Source organism: Molothrus aeneus, chromosome 5, assembly GCF_037042795.1.
Source record: "Molothrus aeneus isolate 106 chromosome 5, BPBGC_Maene_1.0, whole genome shotgun sequence".
Classification (NCBI taxonomy): domain Eukaryota; kingdom Metazoa; phylum Chordata; class Aves; order Passeriformes; family Icteridae; genus Molothrus; species Molothrus aeneus.
In genome coordinates, this window is record NC_089650.1 from 43,212,463 (window position 1) to 43,230,267 (window position 17,805).

General features: G+C 35.6%; 1 protein-coding gene across 1 annotated transcript in view; it reads right to left on the reverse strand.

Moving 5' to 3' along the window:
- Positions 1–15,480: 15,480 nt before the first annotated feature.
- The window catches only part of IMMP2L (inner mitochondrial membrane peptidase subunit 2), a 403,527-nt gene continuing 401,202 nt past the window's right edge, over positions 15,481–17,805 (reverse strand). Inside the window, exon 6 of the mRNA XM_066550494.1 lies at positions 15,481–15,967. Coding sequence (XP_066406591.1) covers positions 15,848–15,967 — 120 coding nt within the window. The 3' untranslated portion in view covers positions 15,481–15,847. The remainder of the gene's footprint in view (positions 15,968–17,805) is intronic.

Genomic DNA, 17,805 nt, shown 5'->3' on the forward strand with positions numbered 1-17,805 from the left:
TTCACAAACCAGCCCAAAGATACTGAGACTGTTTTTAAGTACAACCTTGCAGGATAACTATCAGTGCCTTAGGAGGCCCATGGTGATTAACACATCTTTACTGTTTCAGTGCAGAGCATTGTAGTAGTAGCCTTCTAATAAGGCTTCAAAGGCTTTTTTGCCATGTACTTGTACTTTTGCCTCCCTTGACTGAGTCCTCTGCTACACCTGACAAAGATAGAAGGCCTCACCTGGCAGCTCATGCCAGATCTGATATTGTGTTTACACCACAGTCATGCTCAGAACTGTCAGCAGTGCTCCAGCAGCTGTGTGGCAATGGTGGAAAGTGTCCACAGGAAGCAATGGAAGAAGCCTCTGGCCTGGAAGGTGGCAGCATTAGCAGTGCTGTAGTGGTGACAGTCAGAGAGGGTGGAGATGCACACATTTTGAAACTGTTACTGCAGAAAGACAAAGAGAGAAAAGCTAATTTGAAATATAAGAACTTCATAAATAGATGAAGACAATAGCAACAAAAAGAGAGCATTTATTTCTGAGAGGCCTTTACTTCTTAAAATCATCATGTCCCCATAGATTTCAGTGAAACTATATTGATTTACCTCTGTTGGGTGACTAGCTGTTTCTACAGTAGAAGAAAGGCTCAATAAACACATGGATTGCATTCTCACCCTGTATAAATTGTTAAAGTACCCTTTATATCAATGGAACTACAACAGACAAAGGTCAGGCTCAACTATACCCAAGAATATTCATTGAGTGCTTACTGAGCTTTTGTGTCTCAGCTTCCCTACATTATGCACTCTCATTCCATTAAGTACTTCCAGGAGCTGGGCTTCCTACATGCAAAGGGCTTAAGTTTGTCTACAAAAGGCATTTTAGGATTTTTACGGAAATTTGGTATAGAAGAGATGTTTTTATTTTCCAATGTAAATGTATCTCTTCCATCTGGAATGCCCTGATTATTGAAGGAGGTGTTGCATTTAATTCATTGTGCCTGATGTAGAATAAAAGAAAGGACAAAAGATAGCAGCCCATTTGTCAAAATGAAATCTAGTTATGACAGTCAAAGTTTGTAAGCAAAAGGCTATTTGCAGAGGTGCCTGGGCTGAAATTTTCACCCCTCCTGACTTAATGTAAGTTATTAATTGAACTGTATTAATTTTTCCTGTATCACCTCACAGATACATCTCCAAGAGTTAGGATTATTTCTATAAACTTATGAAAACTGTGCTTTGCTTTGAAATATTACTTCAGAAAGTCACTCATATATTGATTTCTGATGTTGCTGGTTTAGCAAGATAAGAATTCTAATCCATCTGCTGAATGTTACTCTGCTGAAGATTAAACAGCTGTCATGCCCACTCCCCAAAATTAAAAGAAAGGGAAATATAAAAAGAAAATATAAGTGTTGGTGGATTAAAGAAGGTCTATTTTCAGATATAAGCAAAAGACAACAAGTTGTGTTATCTTCTATGTCAGTGTCAACTTCTGAAGCTTTAAAGACCTCTTCTATCTACAAAAAACAGAATGGGAAAGAAACCAGCTGCGCGATATCCCTACCTATGAAAATCAGAGCATCATCCCTCAAAGCAAATGAAAGGCTTTCTGAACTCTACTCAGAGGTACAGACTTTTCGACCACTTAACCTTATCCTACTCTATTCTGAATACAAGAATGTGTATTGGGTTTTCTTGGTAATGTTTTGGTACATTAGGGGGCCTACAAAGGTGGTGGCATCTGTGAGAAGCTACCGTATGTCTGATGGAGTCAATTCCAGCCAGCTTCAAGAAAGACCCACCACTGTCCAAAGCTGAGCCCATCAACAAAAGTGATAGGGGCTCTGGGATGATAGATTTAAGAAGGGAAAAAAACCACTAGACAGCAGCAGCCGGGAGAGAGGGGTGAAAATATGCAGGAGGAACAGCCCTAAAGACCCCAGGGTCAGTGAAAAAGGAGAGGGAGGAGGAGCCAGAGCTGAAACTTCCCTTCAGCCCCCGGTGAAGACCCTGGTAAGGAAGGGTGTCCCTCTGCAGCCCATGGAAATCCATGGGGCAGCAGAGATCCACCTTCAGCCTGAGAAGGACTCCATGCCAGAGCAGGCGGATGCCTGAAGGAAGCTGTGATCCCATGGGAACCCCTCACTGGAGGAGGCTCCTGGCAGGACCTGTGGCCCCATGGAGAGAGGAGCTCAGGCTAGGCAGCTTTGCTGTCAGGACTTGTGACCTCACAGAGGACCCACACTGGAAGGGTCCATTCCTGGAGGGCTGCATTGCATGGAAGGGACACTTGGGAGCAGGGGAATAGTGTAAGGAATGCTCCCCCTGAGGAGGAAGGAGTGACGGAAGCAGCATATGGTGAACCGATTGCAGGCCTTACTCCCTGTCCCCCTGAAGTGCTGGGGGATGGAGGGAGAGAATGAAGAGAGCAACTAAAAATATCACACCTCTAGCCTCCAGGATTAGACACAGGAGAAAATATATCTGTTTATTATATTTATGCATTATTTCAAAGGTATATGTTCCATTTTCTACAAATTTTGCTGCATATAATAGAGGTAGCAGTTAAAGGGATATGAAAGCATGTGTAACTACGTGATCATGCATTAATGCTTTAGGAAGACTGTATGTGAAGTCATAGCATTAACAGCATCACTTAACCTGAACATGTTTCATTCTCTTAATTTAACCTTCAAATGGGTAGATTAATATATCTAAATTTTCAGCTATCTCTAAGGTCCTACAATAGGCTTCTTGTGGACAGAGGGGAAACTCTTATGACCCCTTTAAGTCACAGGATGCTGTGACCAGATGATGCTGAATAAATTGTTCTCTGTTTTAACATGAATAAGTTTAATAGTTTCAGTGGTACAGCACTGCATTGAGAATGTAGTTTTATAATTTAAACTGCAATTATAATTTCTTTAATATGAGATAAAAATCCAAGGAAAGGTGAAATCTTTATGTCTTTTGATTTTTTTTTCCTCATTGGTTCAAGACTAGGGAACACTTCAAATTGTAATTATATTGTAGGGCACTCAAACATTTCTATTACACGAAAAGACAGCGACTCATCTTTTTAATTATAGAAAGTTCACATTAAAGTGTGTTGTAGTTATGTATTTTATAATTAGTCTTATAGAGTTTAAATTTCTGGTTTTGTTCTTGCCTTTGAATATGAAAAGCTCCCAAATAACACAATACTCAAGTAAAATTTCTTTAGATACTAACACCCTCTCATTAATCTCACTCATGTGAATTCTGCTTCAGAAGTAAATCTGACCTTTCCGACTTTCATACTCAAAGCAAGCAGGCAACAGAGAAATAGCAGGCAATCAACCCTCTGGAGCAGTTAAGAGTCATCCAAGAGGGACCTGTGAACATCCCATTTCATACTATTGCAGGGAAAACAAACTTTCCCTTGTCATCAACACATGAAGCTGCATCTGCCTTCCAAAGTTCACTCATGAATTTTGGGATGACAGTGAGACCAGATGGAAGGAAGGCTTAGTACCCTGTGGATGTGTCACAGGCAAAACCTGTGACAGCCTGAAGGCATCTCTGAATTGTGGGTTTTCTGATCTTATTTTTTAAATTGCGTTCTTATTTTCTTCTGCTGCTCCACACTGAAGACTTTATAGCTCAGTGTATGAGCAGCAATATGTTCTTCAAGGTCGTTAGAATTACCAAACTTGATGCCATCAAAGTTTATCTTTAGATATGTTTACTTCACATACTTTAAGATTATCCTTGAGATAATCTTCCCAATGTTCCAGCCACCCAGTTCTACATCTTTGTCTTTCTATCAAAACAATGGGATGCTTCCCTCAGGCACATGAACTCCCTGACATTGCTTTCTCATCAGAGATATGATTAGAGTGTCAATGTCAAAGCTTTTACAAACTGCACAGCTTCAGTTCTATTTATTTTGCCACTTGACATCGGGAATTTGCTGAAAACAGCATAGATGAAAATGAATGAGGCATTTACATAGCAATTTGTCCAAATCTTGAAGCCATAAAACTATGACAACAGCAGCATAATATTCCCATTCAAAAACCAATTTTGAACTCAGTGGCTGGAACCATAATTTACCAAAATATTACTGGTCAAGTTGATACACTTTGTGATATCATCAGCAATCACCACATTTCATGACCAAGATAACAAAACTTGTTGGCAGCCTGTATCACGTATTATCAGTGGACACTATGAGGGATTTTTACAAAGTTAGTCTGACCTGTGAGATGCACAATTTCTTGGCGTTGGGCTTTTTCCGTAGACTGTGAGGTCACTGTGCTTTGTAGAAAGGCGATCAGTGGTCAACAGGATTTCTGTAGATTTTTTGCATTTACAGGTTTCAAGTGTATGGAATAACACTTGCTGATAAGTTAAATTTGTCCATCAACATGGCATCACCCACACTGCTATGCTAGGGCCATTATGAACTTAGTTTAACTTATTTGAAAAAGTACAAAATATTTCAGCAAACATCTTTGACTGGTGAGACAAAACCTTCATTCTTGTATAATGGCACTGGATATTGCTATTTAGCTAATCAGGGCAGAAAAAAAACCCTGTTCACAAAGCAGAGCAATTCATAGAATCCGACTTTAGCAGAATTATGAAAGATCAGGTCAAAAATTTGGCTTTCCTCAAGATCCAGGTAGCAAAACCAGACAGTCATGGAATAGTCAGAATGGAATCCATGTTAACTTCTACATGTTTTTCACCCCTGCAATTTTACTAAGAAACCAATTTAACAGAGTTGGCATGCACCGTTCCAACAGCTGCTGAATTCTATCATTCATCTGAAACTACTAATCTCCCTCTTTCATGAGCTAACCAGTCAGATTGGCCATTTTTTGGCAAGGCCAAGGAAGGGACAGAGAAGGTATCTGCTTAGTCATTCCAAACTAGTCCAGTTTAACTTTTTGTCAAAACTGTGACTTTATTTTGCTACCAGTGTTTCAAAACGTGTAATGACCTGGTGTGCATACAGGTTCTAGATGCTTTGTTCAGAGTCACACAGCCCTCAGACTTGAGTCATCTATGCTATAATGTGCAGGGCCGTTAATCTACCATATTTGCATTGGGAGAAAAATCTAATGATATATATAATATAAACTACAAGGTCAGTATTCATCTTTCTTCTAAAGTAAAGGGATATTTACAAAAGATATTGTTTGCAAGCCTTCTGTCTCAGATGATTCAGATGATTATATGTTTCTGATTGAGCTTCATCCTATGGAATTCAAGCACTAGAAATAAAAGAATAATTTCCTGTCCCGGTGAATTAGGATGAAAATATGTTCAGAGTGAAAACACCTTAATGCCTTAATCCCATTCTCAACATGTGTTTTTCTTCCCATTCATGAATGTCAGTGAGAGTGTGGAATTATATTTTTGTGTTCTAAATAAAACTTCAATGTATAATGGTGTGCTTTCAGAAAGCTATTTAAAAATATATTTATCTTTACAATAAATATGTTATTAATAACCGGGTTTTTTTTTTTTTGCATTTTAATCTCACAGTGGAGTAAAGAGTTCAACATAATTAATGCAAAAATAAGAAAAGTTACAAGCTTATAGTTCTGTTTCTAAAAGGAGTACCATAGGGCAGTCTTGTCAGTATAAGGAGACAGGTAAAGAGGCACACTGTAGGAGGAAACAGGAGCTCAGGCACACATACTTGGCAAGAAAAATTTATATATATATATAAAAATGATATATAATATATAAATGATATATATTTATCATTTCAGTTTTATCTGACCAATTATAGTCAAAGTGCTTTAAAGCAGAGAGGTGCAGGTAAGTAAAAGCAGTAATACACAAGGAATTTGCTTATGTTTCTTAATCTTCCCTACATTTTATATTTAATTAGATTTGTCTATTCTTATATTAACTCACCGTCCAACTCTAAATCCCAGAAACACACTAGTAACAAATGTTCAACATCTTGCAGGTCAAATTCTCAATAAAGAAAAAATACCAACAGGGTTTTGGTGGTTTTTTTTTTCCATGTGTAACACTTTTATACAAGTCCTAGAACAGAAATGGAAAGAAACAGCACTCAAGTAATCCTCTTTCAGAAATCAAAGCAAAACATTTCTATCTGACTTAGCCTCAGTGGGTAAATTATGACTTGGGAACAGAGTTTAGCCAGCAATCAAAGTATGGCGCAAAGTCTTTTACTGATCATACTGTTTCTTCTTCATTCACAGTTTTCTTGTAAAGAGATGAGTGGTTACATACCTACAAATAGGAATTCAGACACCAACAATGTCCTCCAGAACAAGATATATTTCTTGTTCATTAATCTCCAATTCCATTTCTCTGGGTTACTATATAAGAAATCTTTCTCATCATTATGTTTGTCACAAAGGCCCAGAGAGAGTGGCCTCTTGAACATAACTCTTCTCATGAGTTTTTTACCTACAAATAGTTGCATATCACTAATTTAGCAATGTTTTGGGGTTTTTTTTTTCCTGTAAGCTTATTTCATGGACATAATCACAAAGAATTTTTTTTTAATTTCAATTATTATTTTTCATTAGAATTCTTAACTCATAAAATATTTATTCCATATATGAATATTTAATTTATTATTTTTTTCTTAAACTACGTTAATTCATACAGGAATGTCATTGTTTAATATACCAGATATCATTTCTCCATAGAGAGATTTTTAAACTAAATACATACATTTTCATTTATTCATTTTGACAACCCAGTGACATTCCAGTGACAAAGGAAGTTAACATCATGAATATTTTTTATATGCCACTCAATATTGTCTGTCATCCATAATAGAGCATTGAACATTGATTTTGAGCACTTGTAGCCCAGGGATACATATTTTTCAAAGAAACTACTTGGTCACGTTGAATAATTTCCATTCTATCTACAGTATCTGATTTGCTTTAGAGGCACTTACAACTCCGTCAGTAAAACTGAGATTGATTAGGACCACAGCACAGGAATACATAAGGCATGAAACACTGTTATACACTGAGTCTTAAATCTTTTTATCCTTCAGGTTGGGGTTTTTAACTTAATTTATTTTCATCTAGAAAAAATCAAACCAATCCATACAAGACTTCTCTTAACCCTTGTCTCAGTCTGCCCTCCAATTAATTCCTTCCTCAAAAATGTACCCAGATGACTCTTCAGTTAATTCAAACTTCTTGTTAGAGTTCAAATCCTTGGCATGTTCTATATATCAACATATGTTTATAGACTGACTTACAGGTCAATGTCCTATTTAACCACATTCAGAGAATGTTTTGCTTTTGACCTAGCCAGTGTTTCAAACTCCGCATTTCTGACCACACTGTTCTCTTTCTCTCAGAATTTAAATGACATTATGACATTCCATCTGGTAACTATCTAATTCCAACCATGAAAAGCAAAATCTGTCAAAGAAGATAATTTGCTTTTAGAAAAACCAACCAAACCTGTTGCACTTTTCTGAATCATTTTGTATAGGTAAAGGCAAGAAATAGTGACATATAAAAAAATAAGACAAGGAGTTTTGAGCTGAAATAGTAGATTCACTTGAAGACAAGGACCACTTTGTTTAAGCAAGGTATTCACCAATGGCCTTTTTATCCCCCATTATGTTCCAATTGTGCTTTAAGTCTCAGCTTGATTTGCTGCATGCACCATATGGATTTCAACTTTGCAGCATTTTATTTTATGATACATCAACACTGAGATGAAGAATGTCAGTTTAGGTCCATCATGTAGCTAGATAATTATGTTTTCTTACATGGATACACAAGAATTAAATTTTTTAATGCAGGATTCAAAGATACTGCAAGAAAAAAATCCTGAAACAATGATTTATATTTTTATTTTGTTAAGCATTATTATTTATATTATTTTATATATAAGGGTAATTATTATTTCTACAAAGTTGAATTGCATATTAGAGCTCTTGGAAAAATTGAAATGTTTTGAAGGCTATGAAGAAAAGGAGCACATATGAAAAAGGAAATACTCTAGGTGAGTAGCTAAGCAACAGAGTGAAAACTAAGAAAAGTGAGAATAAATTTTTTTAAAATAGAGGATTTTTCACCATTGCCAGTGAGAGGGAAAGTTTATGATGATCAAACTGATCAGTAGCATGAAAATAAGAATTTTGGACTGTGACTAGAAAAAGAAAAAACTAACAGAAAGACTACTAAAATAAAACAAGTAGAAGCTAAATATGAGTGTAAGAAGTTCAAAAGCTTTAAGTTATTGAAAAGCGTTTGCTGATCAAATTGCCATATTGCATTCTTTCCAAATAGATAATTGAATTATTGGAACAATGTATTCCAAACAAACTTAGATGAATCACTCATAACAGTAGCTACCCTCATGACGCTCATGCTTCCTGGCACACTTCTACAAACTCTTTCCCTACCAGTTTTCATGATATAATTTGTGTCATCAGAAGAAAAATTAAGTGCCACCTGAATTGAGAACTACTTCCAACCCTTTATTGCTTTTGAAAAAGTGCTAATTTTCCAGAGACTCTGCCCAGGCAGCTTTAATTAACTAGGACCAATGTAATCTTAGACACTAACTAACCTTTGGACAATTTGGACATTGCCCTGTTCAGTGCACTTTGAAAATCTCATTCTTCCATAGCTAATTCTTCTTATGCTAAATGGGGACACTGGGTATTCATATTGAAGGTGCTAATTAGTTAAAAGTATTGTAGCACTTGAAACTTTTTGTGAACATAGCTTTTCATTCCTTAGACACCTATAAGATTAAGTATCATAGGTATGTGTTGTGTGTATGTGTGAAAGAGAGACAATGAGAGAGAAACAAATACACAACAGAGATTAGACTCACCACACCTACATAACAGGCTAAAAGAACTTGTGTTGACTGTTAGATGACTAAATCATTCTATGAATTTATCACAAATTATTTAGCATAAAAAGTTCCATTACCTTTCAATCAAGGCGATGTATCTACTTGTGCCATAAAGTATTTTAAGTCTTTAGAGAATCCCATCAGAAGTTTCCTGTGTCTTTAAAAATTTTGTTCTGTCTTGTACTGAGAAGAGTCTGTTTAAAATACAGGTTATTAATAGAGAAATGGTGGAGGAAATAATTTTCTTCTTTTTAGTCAGTTATCAAAAGAGCAAATATATTCAATCTTACTATTATGACCTTGCACTGATTTTCAATAGTGAGTGCTGATTTTGCAAGTCAGGCATTTCATTTCAGGTGACTTAAAATGAAATCCACCTGATTTTCAAAATTATTTAAAAAGTAAACCACTGAAGAACAGGCACTTTCACTTTTGGTGCCTGATTATTGAAGACTCGATGTAAGATTTGGAATTATGCCAGTTGGTGACCCAAATAAGTTTAACCAACTGTAGAGAGAGAACACAAACCCCTAACCCCTATTTTTGTTGAACTTGCTAGGTTCTACTGTATTTAGCCCATATTATAAAAAGACTTCACTTGCAATTGATTTTAAATTTAGTTGCACCCATTGTCATATGGTTACAATGCCAAGAACAATAATTTCTCCCAATTTAACATAGGGGATAGCACAAGTAAACAGAAGTTAAAGAAAAAAAAATTCAGACTTTACTCAGTTGTTTCCTGTTTACAAACAGACTTTTCAGATGTTGCTGTTAAAGAGAGCACTAAACATTTATATAGATAGAGGAACGTTCAGTTACATAAGAAAGGATATAAGATAAGCAAGAAATTTAAACTTTCATGCCCCAGGGCATAACACTAACTGCCCGGGGCTGAAACATAATTTCCCTTTTGGCAGGTTATTCCAAACTCTTCATTATAGGAAGTATAACTTGCTAACCTCTGTCAGGAACAAGTTACTGGACAAATGGACTACTTATCTAAACCCTTAAGATATTTCATGTCAGATTTAGAAACCATCCATTCATAATGAGGGAAGAAAGGAGAATAAAGGAAATGCATTTCTTTTAATTACAGGCTCATCAAAAGCAGGTTAGAAAGTTAAGTACTATAGCCTGATCTTAGATCCTGAGGCAATCAAGTCCCACAGAAAACAGAACCATTTGTGTGATTAATACTTGTAATCAACTGGATAAAATTGTGGGGATTGCTAAAGAAAAATTGCTGTTCAACGTTTCATTTATTAATTGAAATGCGAGTAAGAAAAAAGTACGGGTATGGTATGTTTAGCTCCCAAAGGATGTAAAATTCAATTTTGACATTTAATAGGAGGATATGAGAAAGGTTAGATGTTAAATAAAATGCTGAGACATTTGTGAGTGGGATGGACGAGGAAGATAGTACATAATATGGTGGGTTAATATAGTTCCAATAAGTTATCACAAATGAAATATTTTTTTAAATTAAACCTTTCCTCACGGTATGTTTGGGGTAACCTGCTATTCAGATACAGCTGCTGCATTTTTAAAATAGTCTACACCTTTGGAGTGTTAACTAGTAAATCTTCCAAAGGTGAACCCCTCATTCAGTAACACAATTAATGAATTTCAATCAAGAAAATATTTGGATGATGACATAGTTTAAGCATTGATAATCTTTTCTGTGTAATGCTCTGCTTAAAAGTCTCTTGAGATGAAGTTGCATAAATCAGCTTCTGGCTTATCTTTTATTTCCCAAACTAAAAACCAAACAAATAACCCCACATCATTCAGGGTCATAACGTGTACTGCTAAAACTTCCACAATAGGATACACAACATTTTTTTAATTAAAAAACACTTGAAAACACTGGCTGAAATTAAATTTGTAGTTGTGGTACCAGATTTAATAGTCTGAGCATTTAATTCACACAAAGGAGTCACTGAAAAGGAGTACAGATGTAGTGATGAGAACTTCAGCTCTGGGATTCCCAGTCTATCCCTTAAGCCACTGCCATGGGGTTTCTTGCACCCTTTGTCCTCTAGTTTCTTTCAATAACTTCAATTTTTTTTTGCAAAAAAAAGCGTAGCTTCTATAGGATGGTGAGAAAGGGCTGCTGCATGCTATTTACACAAATCCTGTGGTTTGGGGTGAAATTGGGTATTTTTGGAAGGACATATCATAAGATATTTGCCACTATTACGGCCACATTACATATTCTATGAGTCCATAATGCCCCAGGAAACTTTAAAGACTCATCTTTCTCTCTCACCATACAATTGTGGAAGGCTAAGCTGTCTACTCAGAATTTTGGTTTTCACGGATCTTTTAAGTTCATTAAGATTTGTATTTTATATCACAAATTGTACGGTTTTTCACTAACTGTGCAAGGTAATGACTGACAGACAATAAACAGGTAGACTGTGATCTAGGAAATTCTGGGATTTTTTTTCCAAATCTATCCTATGTATCTTATAATCTTGGATAAGATGCTAAATAGACCATGGTAAAAATAGACCATGTCAACATGGAAAGGAAGAAAGTAATAATTCTCTTGATCATAATAGTAGTGATATTAAAATATTCCAAAGTGAGAGAATTATTCCACATTATAGTAAAATACCAAAGGATAACCAAACTCACATGAGAGCATGCAGGTTCATCAGCTGCTAGACACATGAGCAATACAGCTACAGAAAGACACTTCTGACAGCTGGCTTACTTGTAATATGCTGGAATTGTTCAGAGCTCTGTCTGATTTGCATGATAAACAAATCTAAAGGAATGAAAAAGATACGTGAAAATGAAATTCTGCTTAGGAAGAGCTCATATCTGTCATCACTTGACTATACTGTGGTACTTTGAGTTCATATATCTTTGTTGTGCTTGTAATGTCTGGTGTTTTATTTCATCAGTGTTAATACTTGAGGACCCAGGCACTGTAAACTGTTTACTAAAATGTAATCTATTTTCTTGGCTTTACCTTTTTTCTCCATGGATAGTTCTGCACTAAATTATCCCTTTTGCAATTGCTTCAGAACTGAACAGCTAGTGCTTTGTGCATGCAATGACAGATTGCCAGTATTCATGTTGCATCATCTAGGTATGTTATCCTAAAGGATGACTAGATGGAAGAAGTGAAGCTCAGCACATCTTCTATGCTATGATGCTGCTCCCTTGTCATGGGAAATCTTGACAACCTAATTGAAGATCCTTAGATTCATTAGATGATCATTCTTTACTTACACCAGCTTTCCACTTTCTCAGTCAGTGTTTTCGTTTTCTGTATGAGGTTGTGCTGCTGAGATGCACAGCTTTGCTCTGTCACTCTGTCAGGGGCTGTTGTGCATGTCTGCTAAGAGTATCAATTCCTGATTTTTTTGCAACATCTCTCCTTGCTCTACAAGTGCAGTCTGGCAGTCTAGTCTCCCTCTCTTGGGCCATAGGAAGGTATTTATGGGATGCCTAAAACATTTTAAAAAATCAAGCTTTAAAATATCCTGTTGTCCTACTGCTTACTTGTGCTCATTCTTATTTAACTCCCATCAAATCATACCTTATTGCATTACAGATATAAGCCAGCACCAAAAACCAGAAGGCCTGTGAAGAGGCCTTAGAATGCTAATCATGATAGCCATGAGAATTTTGTTACTGATTTCATTACTTCCAGAACAGGCTTCTCATTATGTGCTTCACATTTGAAGGTTGAAACCCAAATGTATCAATTAAATAACAACACCTTTAAATATGTGCTCATGTGTGCCAGTCTTGGTCTTTTCTGCATTGAAAGGAAAGTTTTGCCCTTCATGCTCTGGATGGTGAATTATCTGTTATGATTTCATTAAGCTATTTCTATTCACCAACCTACATGATAATGTAAAATGTCATGCACATTAATATGATGACAGTATGAAGAAAATAGCTTCTTTTACAGGAAACTGGTTCCTTAGATGCTTATTAGTGGAAAATGGTACGTAAGAGTACTGTAATACTGTTAGGCTAAAGAATCTAATCTAAAGAATCACAGTTATCAGTCTAAAGGAATCAGATACCGATGCAACTGCCTGCCCAGCATCAAAAGCAACACCAAGTTTACCAAGTACAGAAGACATAATCAGAGAATGTATAAAATAGCTGATGTGGACCTCAGGTCTAGTTCATCCATCCTTCTGTCTCCAACAGGCCTGATAAAAAAAAAATTAAAGGCTTGCAATAAAAAAGTAATCTATTCAAGTGTTTCATTATTTTTTATAATTAAAATATTTCTTTATGTCTAATCTAACAATCCAGATGTTGCATTATAAGTTTATTAGTTCTGCTCCCACACATGATGAACTTAGAAAACCAATGATTGTCTTGCATTTCAGAGCAATCTTTCATGATTTTGAAGGCTGTCTCAGACTCTGAAGAATAAATGATAAACCCAAGTCCTTCCAACATTTCTCGTGGATGATATTTTTTTTGGTTCTTCCCTATTTTTGTTGTGTCTTTCTAAATATTCCAGTTGTCCCCTCTTTTTTTTTTTTTTTGTATAGGGCACCTAAAATTACACCCTACATGAATGTAGAAAGAATATTTTTTGCTGTGTTTACAGCCTGTACTGCTCTTTACAAAGTGTGCACTTTCCTTGTCCAAAGCATATTGTTGCCTCATGCTCAACTACACTGTAATATCCAAATTTTCTTTTAACATAATCCAGCATGTGTATGGGTAATTATTGCACCAGATTCTCTGCTCATCATTATCAAATTCAGATCCCTGTGCTCTAATACCATTCTCCAAAGTTACATCAGTCTTTACAACCATCTCCAGACTTAACAGGCATATCCTCTATTTCATAATTTCATCATGTATACATCCTACATACATCTCCATATAAATGCATGAATACATTACAAATATATGTATGCAAACATAGATGAATAAATATTCCTTCAGGCATGTCACAGTTGAATACTTGGGACATTGAAACTTTCATAGCTTGTATAGGTTACATGATAATGAGATGGTCTTCACACAGACAAAGGAGCCCAAAAGAACAATGGAAGCTGTGGGAACGCAAATTAGACCACGATTTAACTCCTTTGTGTCTGTTTCAGGAGTCATCAAACTGTGAAAATCCCACCATACAGCTATGAAGGAGCACTGAGGCCCCTGGACCCACCCCACTGGGTACAACTAACACCAGGGAACAGAGGGGAGGCTGGCTGGGTCGCCTGGCAGACTTGTCCATGGGTACAGGTTTTGCTGTGGAGTGCAGGGCAGAGCACTTCAGTACTGCACAAGACTTCTGAGGTGTTTAGGAGATCAAAGTCAGTGGAATGGAGATGGTTCAGGGAAGATCAAGTATGGAAAAATATAGACAAAAGAACACAATTTTTAACCCAGTGAAGAGAGCACTTGTCTGAGCTGTGGGCTGCCAGCTTGCCCATCAGAATGCTGTGGGACACAGTGTCAAAGATTTTACTGAAGTCCATTTTCTGTCACAATTTTTTCATCCACCAGGAAGCTCACCTTGTCATAAAATGAGATCAGGTTGTTCAAACAGGACCTGCCGTTCCTAAATCCATGCTGGCTGAGCCTGACCCCATGGTTGGCCATGTGATCACATTCAAGGTAATCGGTTTCATAATGTTCCCCAGCATGAGGGCAGGCTCACAGGCATGGATTTGCCTGGATTCTCCCTCTGTCCCTGAATAATTCTGAATTTACTGCAATAACACCCAAACAAACTGCATAAGTTTAACTAAGAGACTTCAGAGACCTGTAGAAAACCTTTTTGGAACAAAGAAAGATCCTGACACATAAAGTGTTCATAGAGTCTACAGAGCTGGAGCATTTAAGAAAAAAGTTAGATAGTAATAGATAATTTTTACAGTGATTGAAGCTATCATCTAACTCACAAGGCAGATGTGCGTGTTCAAAGAACTGTAGACTGACATTAATCTTGTCTGAAGTTCTGATAATTGCATGTTTTTAGCTGAAAATGTTTAAAGATGTTTTGTGTGGTTTGTTAATTTTTTTCTAGTGCTAGCCTATGTGAAGTAAAATTCAATAAATATGAACAAAGGCTGGGTCATATTGATTTGTCATTGAAAATGTCTAATTTTCCAAGTTCTTTTCACTTATAATGTGTGCAGCTTTATTGCCTATTCACAGAGTATATTTTTAATATTAACTATATACTAGAATATTAATCACGTACTTCTTATCTAATTACATAGTTTCAAAGAAATGTGGCAATCAGTACTAGCAAAGATTTACTCTACTAGAAAAAAATAATTAAACACTGCCTTCAGATAATGTAATATCATTTGTACAATTTGACTGAATACCTAATCCAGAAAGATGAACAGGGAATATTTATATGAAACAAACTATTTTTATCCTGAAAAAGAAAATTGAAATAAGTAATATGCACTCAGTTTAAAAATAGAAATAAGCTACATTAAAAACTTTTCACTGACAGAAGTACTGATTCCTCATTACTAGTAATGATAGGACAATCCAAAGTATATATGTTTTGGGTGGTTTTTTCTTTTTTCACATGCAATCAATATTAATAATTTCCATGCAGTTACAAAAGAAACAAGGTGGATATAAAAGATCAAAATAGTTTATCGAAGGTTTTAATAGTTTCTTGTCCAGAGCAGCACAGGTACAGACATAAGCCAAGCATGTTACTGCTTCCAGAAAAAAAATGAACGTTCACTTTTTACAACCAATTATTTCAAACTGAATTAATATACGATGCCCTAATGTTGGAAATTTTTTAAACCCACCAAACAATAGAACAAGCAAACAAAAGAAACACAAAGAATTTCTGGTGGCATTGTAACATTTAGATGGCACGTGTATTTGTTGACACTGATGTCAGAGCACATGGCAAAGCTCTTACAGGTGATAGTATGACCACTGGAACTCTTTCTGGTTGAACTTCACGTCAGCATCAAAGAAAAAGTTCAGCCTGAAGGTTCAGATCACTCCTGCTCTCTGTGGAGTGGTTTGCGCTCCGGAGGAAGCATTGGCTGTAGCTTCTGCCAGCGTTGTGGAGGCCAGAGAATATGAGTGGCTCGGGCATGGAGAAGTCCAAGAGAAACCTGCAACCAAAATATAAACCAGAGGTGTTGTTAGGTAATGCAAATAAATCAGTATGTGAAAAATACAAAGCATGTGATGATTGTTAGAGCAGTGGGAGAATACAAAGCAGAAGTGTGAGTAGTCTCTCATGCATGTAATGAGGGGAGAAGAAAATGTCTTTAGTAACAATTTATTTTTCTTTTTTTGATAAAACAGTTTTTGGAACTCAAAACAGCTTGCTGAAATGTACTGTCTGTAATACAGAACTAGGAATGTTTTTTTTCATTTTCAAGAAAAAAAAGCTGCTCAGAATAGGTGAGGCATTCTATAATCCACATAAAGCTTCTGGGTTATTCATTATTCTAGGTCCAGAGAAAAAATTTTAAGTATCTATTTTGAATAATTTCAACAGAATCTGTGTCTTGGATTTGATCCCTGTGTACTAACCACACCAGGATAGTGGGTTTTCTAAACATGTTGTGTTTACTATTTATCACTCTCCTTCAAAACTCCATTTTATCTTCAACCAAAAATGAAAATTACTGTGAATTGTAGAAATCTCTATTTATTTCTCTACATATCAAAAACTTTTGAAGTGCTAGAACTACTTAAACCTGATTAATATGTTTTGCAAACATGTTTTAGCATTTTATTATTTATTAATGTTTACTCCAGTAATTTTACTTCATTCATATTTTACTTCAATAACTCAAAATAAAATTCAATTCTGATATTGCTTATAAATGAATCAGAGATAACATAGTATAGAAAACACAATTGCTTAGAAAATCTTAAGTAAATTATAAACAAGATTCTTTTTATGTATGGTATGAAAATAGCTAGTCTAAGTAAGAATAGAACAGTCACAATTTCAGACTGAGATAAGACAGTCCATACTTAACACTGAAGTTAAGTCATTTTGTATGGAGTTAATCTCAGTTAATTTGAAAAGCCTGCAACATAAACTTCTGCATTTTAAATTATTTGTTTAGACTTGTAGAGAAAATAGCATGTAGTAAACATCCAGCACCAACAGAAGTTTTAAACAGGATAAAATCATGGTTAGAAAGACTGGAATGTCTGTGTCTGTGAAAAGATTGAATAATTCAGACTCCTAAACAGACAACAGTGATTATAATGGCTACAGAATTAGCAATGGCATGGATTAAAAAATGCACAGGCTTTATTTGACTTATGTCATTATTTCTCATAAAAACAAGGAAACATCTATGATATTATCCTAAAGAATTTTATTTAAGCCAATAAAAAGGAAATGCTTTTCAGAATGTACAGCATTACATCATACTTGCATATGTTATGCAGGATACAGAAGTGACCAGAAAAAAAATAGAAAACTGGTTTAAAAAATAATGATGGAAGCAAAGTCCAGCACAGGTAATTCAACATAAACAAAGTCTCTATGCTCCATATTAGGAACCACCAAGGGAAAAAATGTATATGTGCTTTATTCTTATATTTCAATGATCTGGTATTGGCTGTTTTAAGAGTCAGGAATTAAATGGATTTGTGGTTTGAACTTATACTTTGCTGCTTAAATTCATATGTAAACTCAGTTCCATTCCATTTCTCATTAAAAAAAAAAAAAGAAAAAAGTGATTTTAGTAAGCAGGTAATTCAGCATTTCATGCAAACAGACACCAAATAGGCCCCTAGGAATATCTTCAGCTAATTTTCTTGATTTAATTTCATAGGATTAATATATATTCACCAGTCTCTCTCTACTACATAATCAAATCAGTGAAGCTGAAGTGGTATATATCTAATTCCATATTCTGTAGCTTGATGAAGCAGGTGCTGAATTACTTGAATATAATTTGGTTACTTAATAACCCATGAT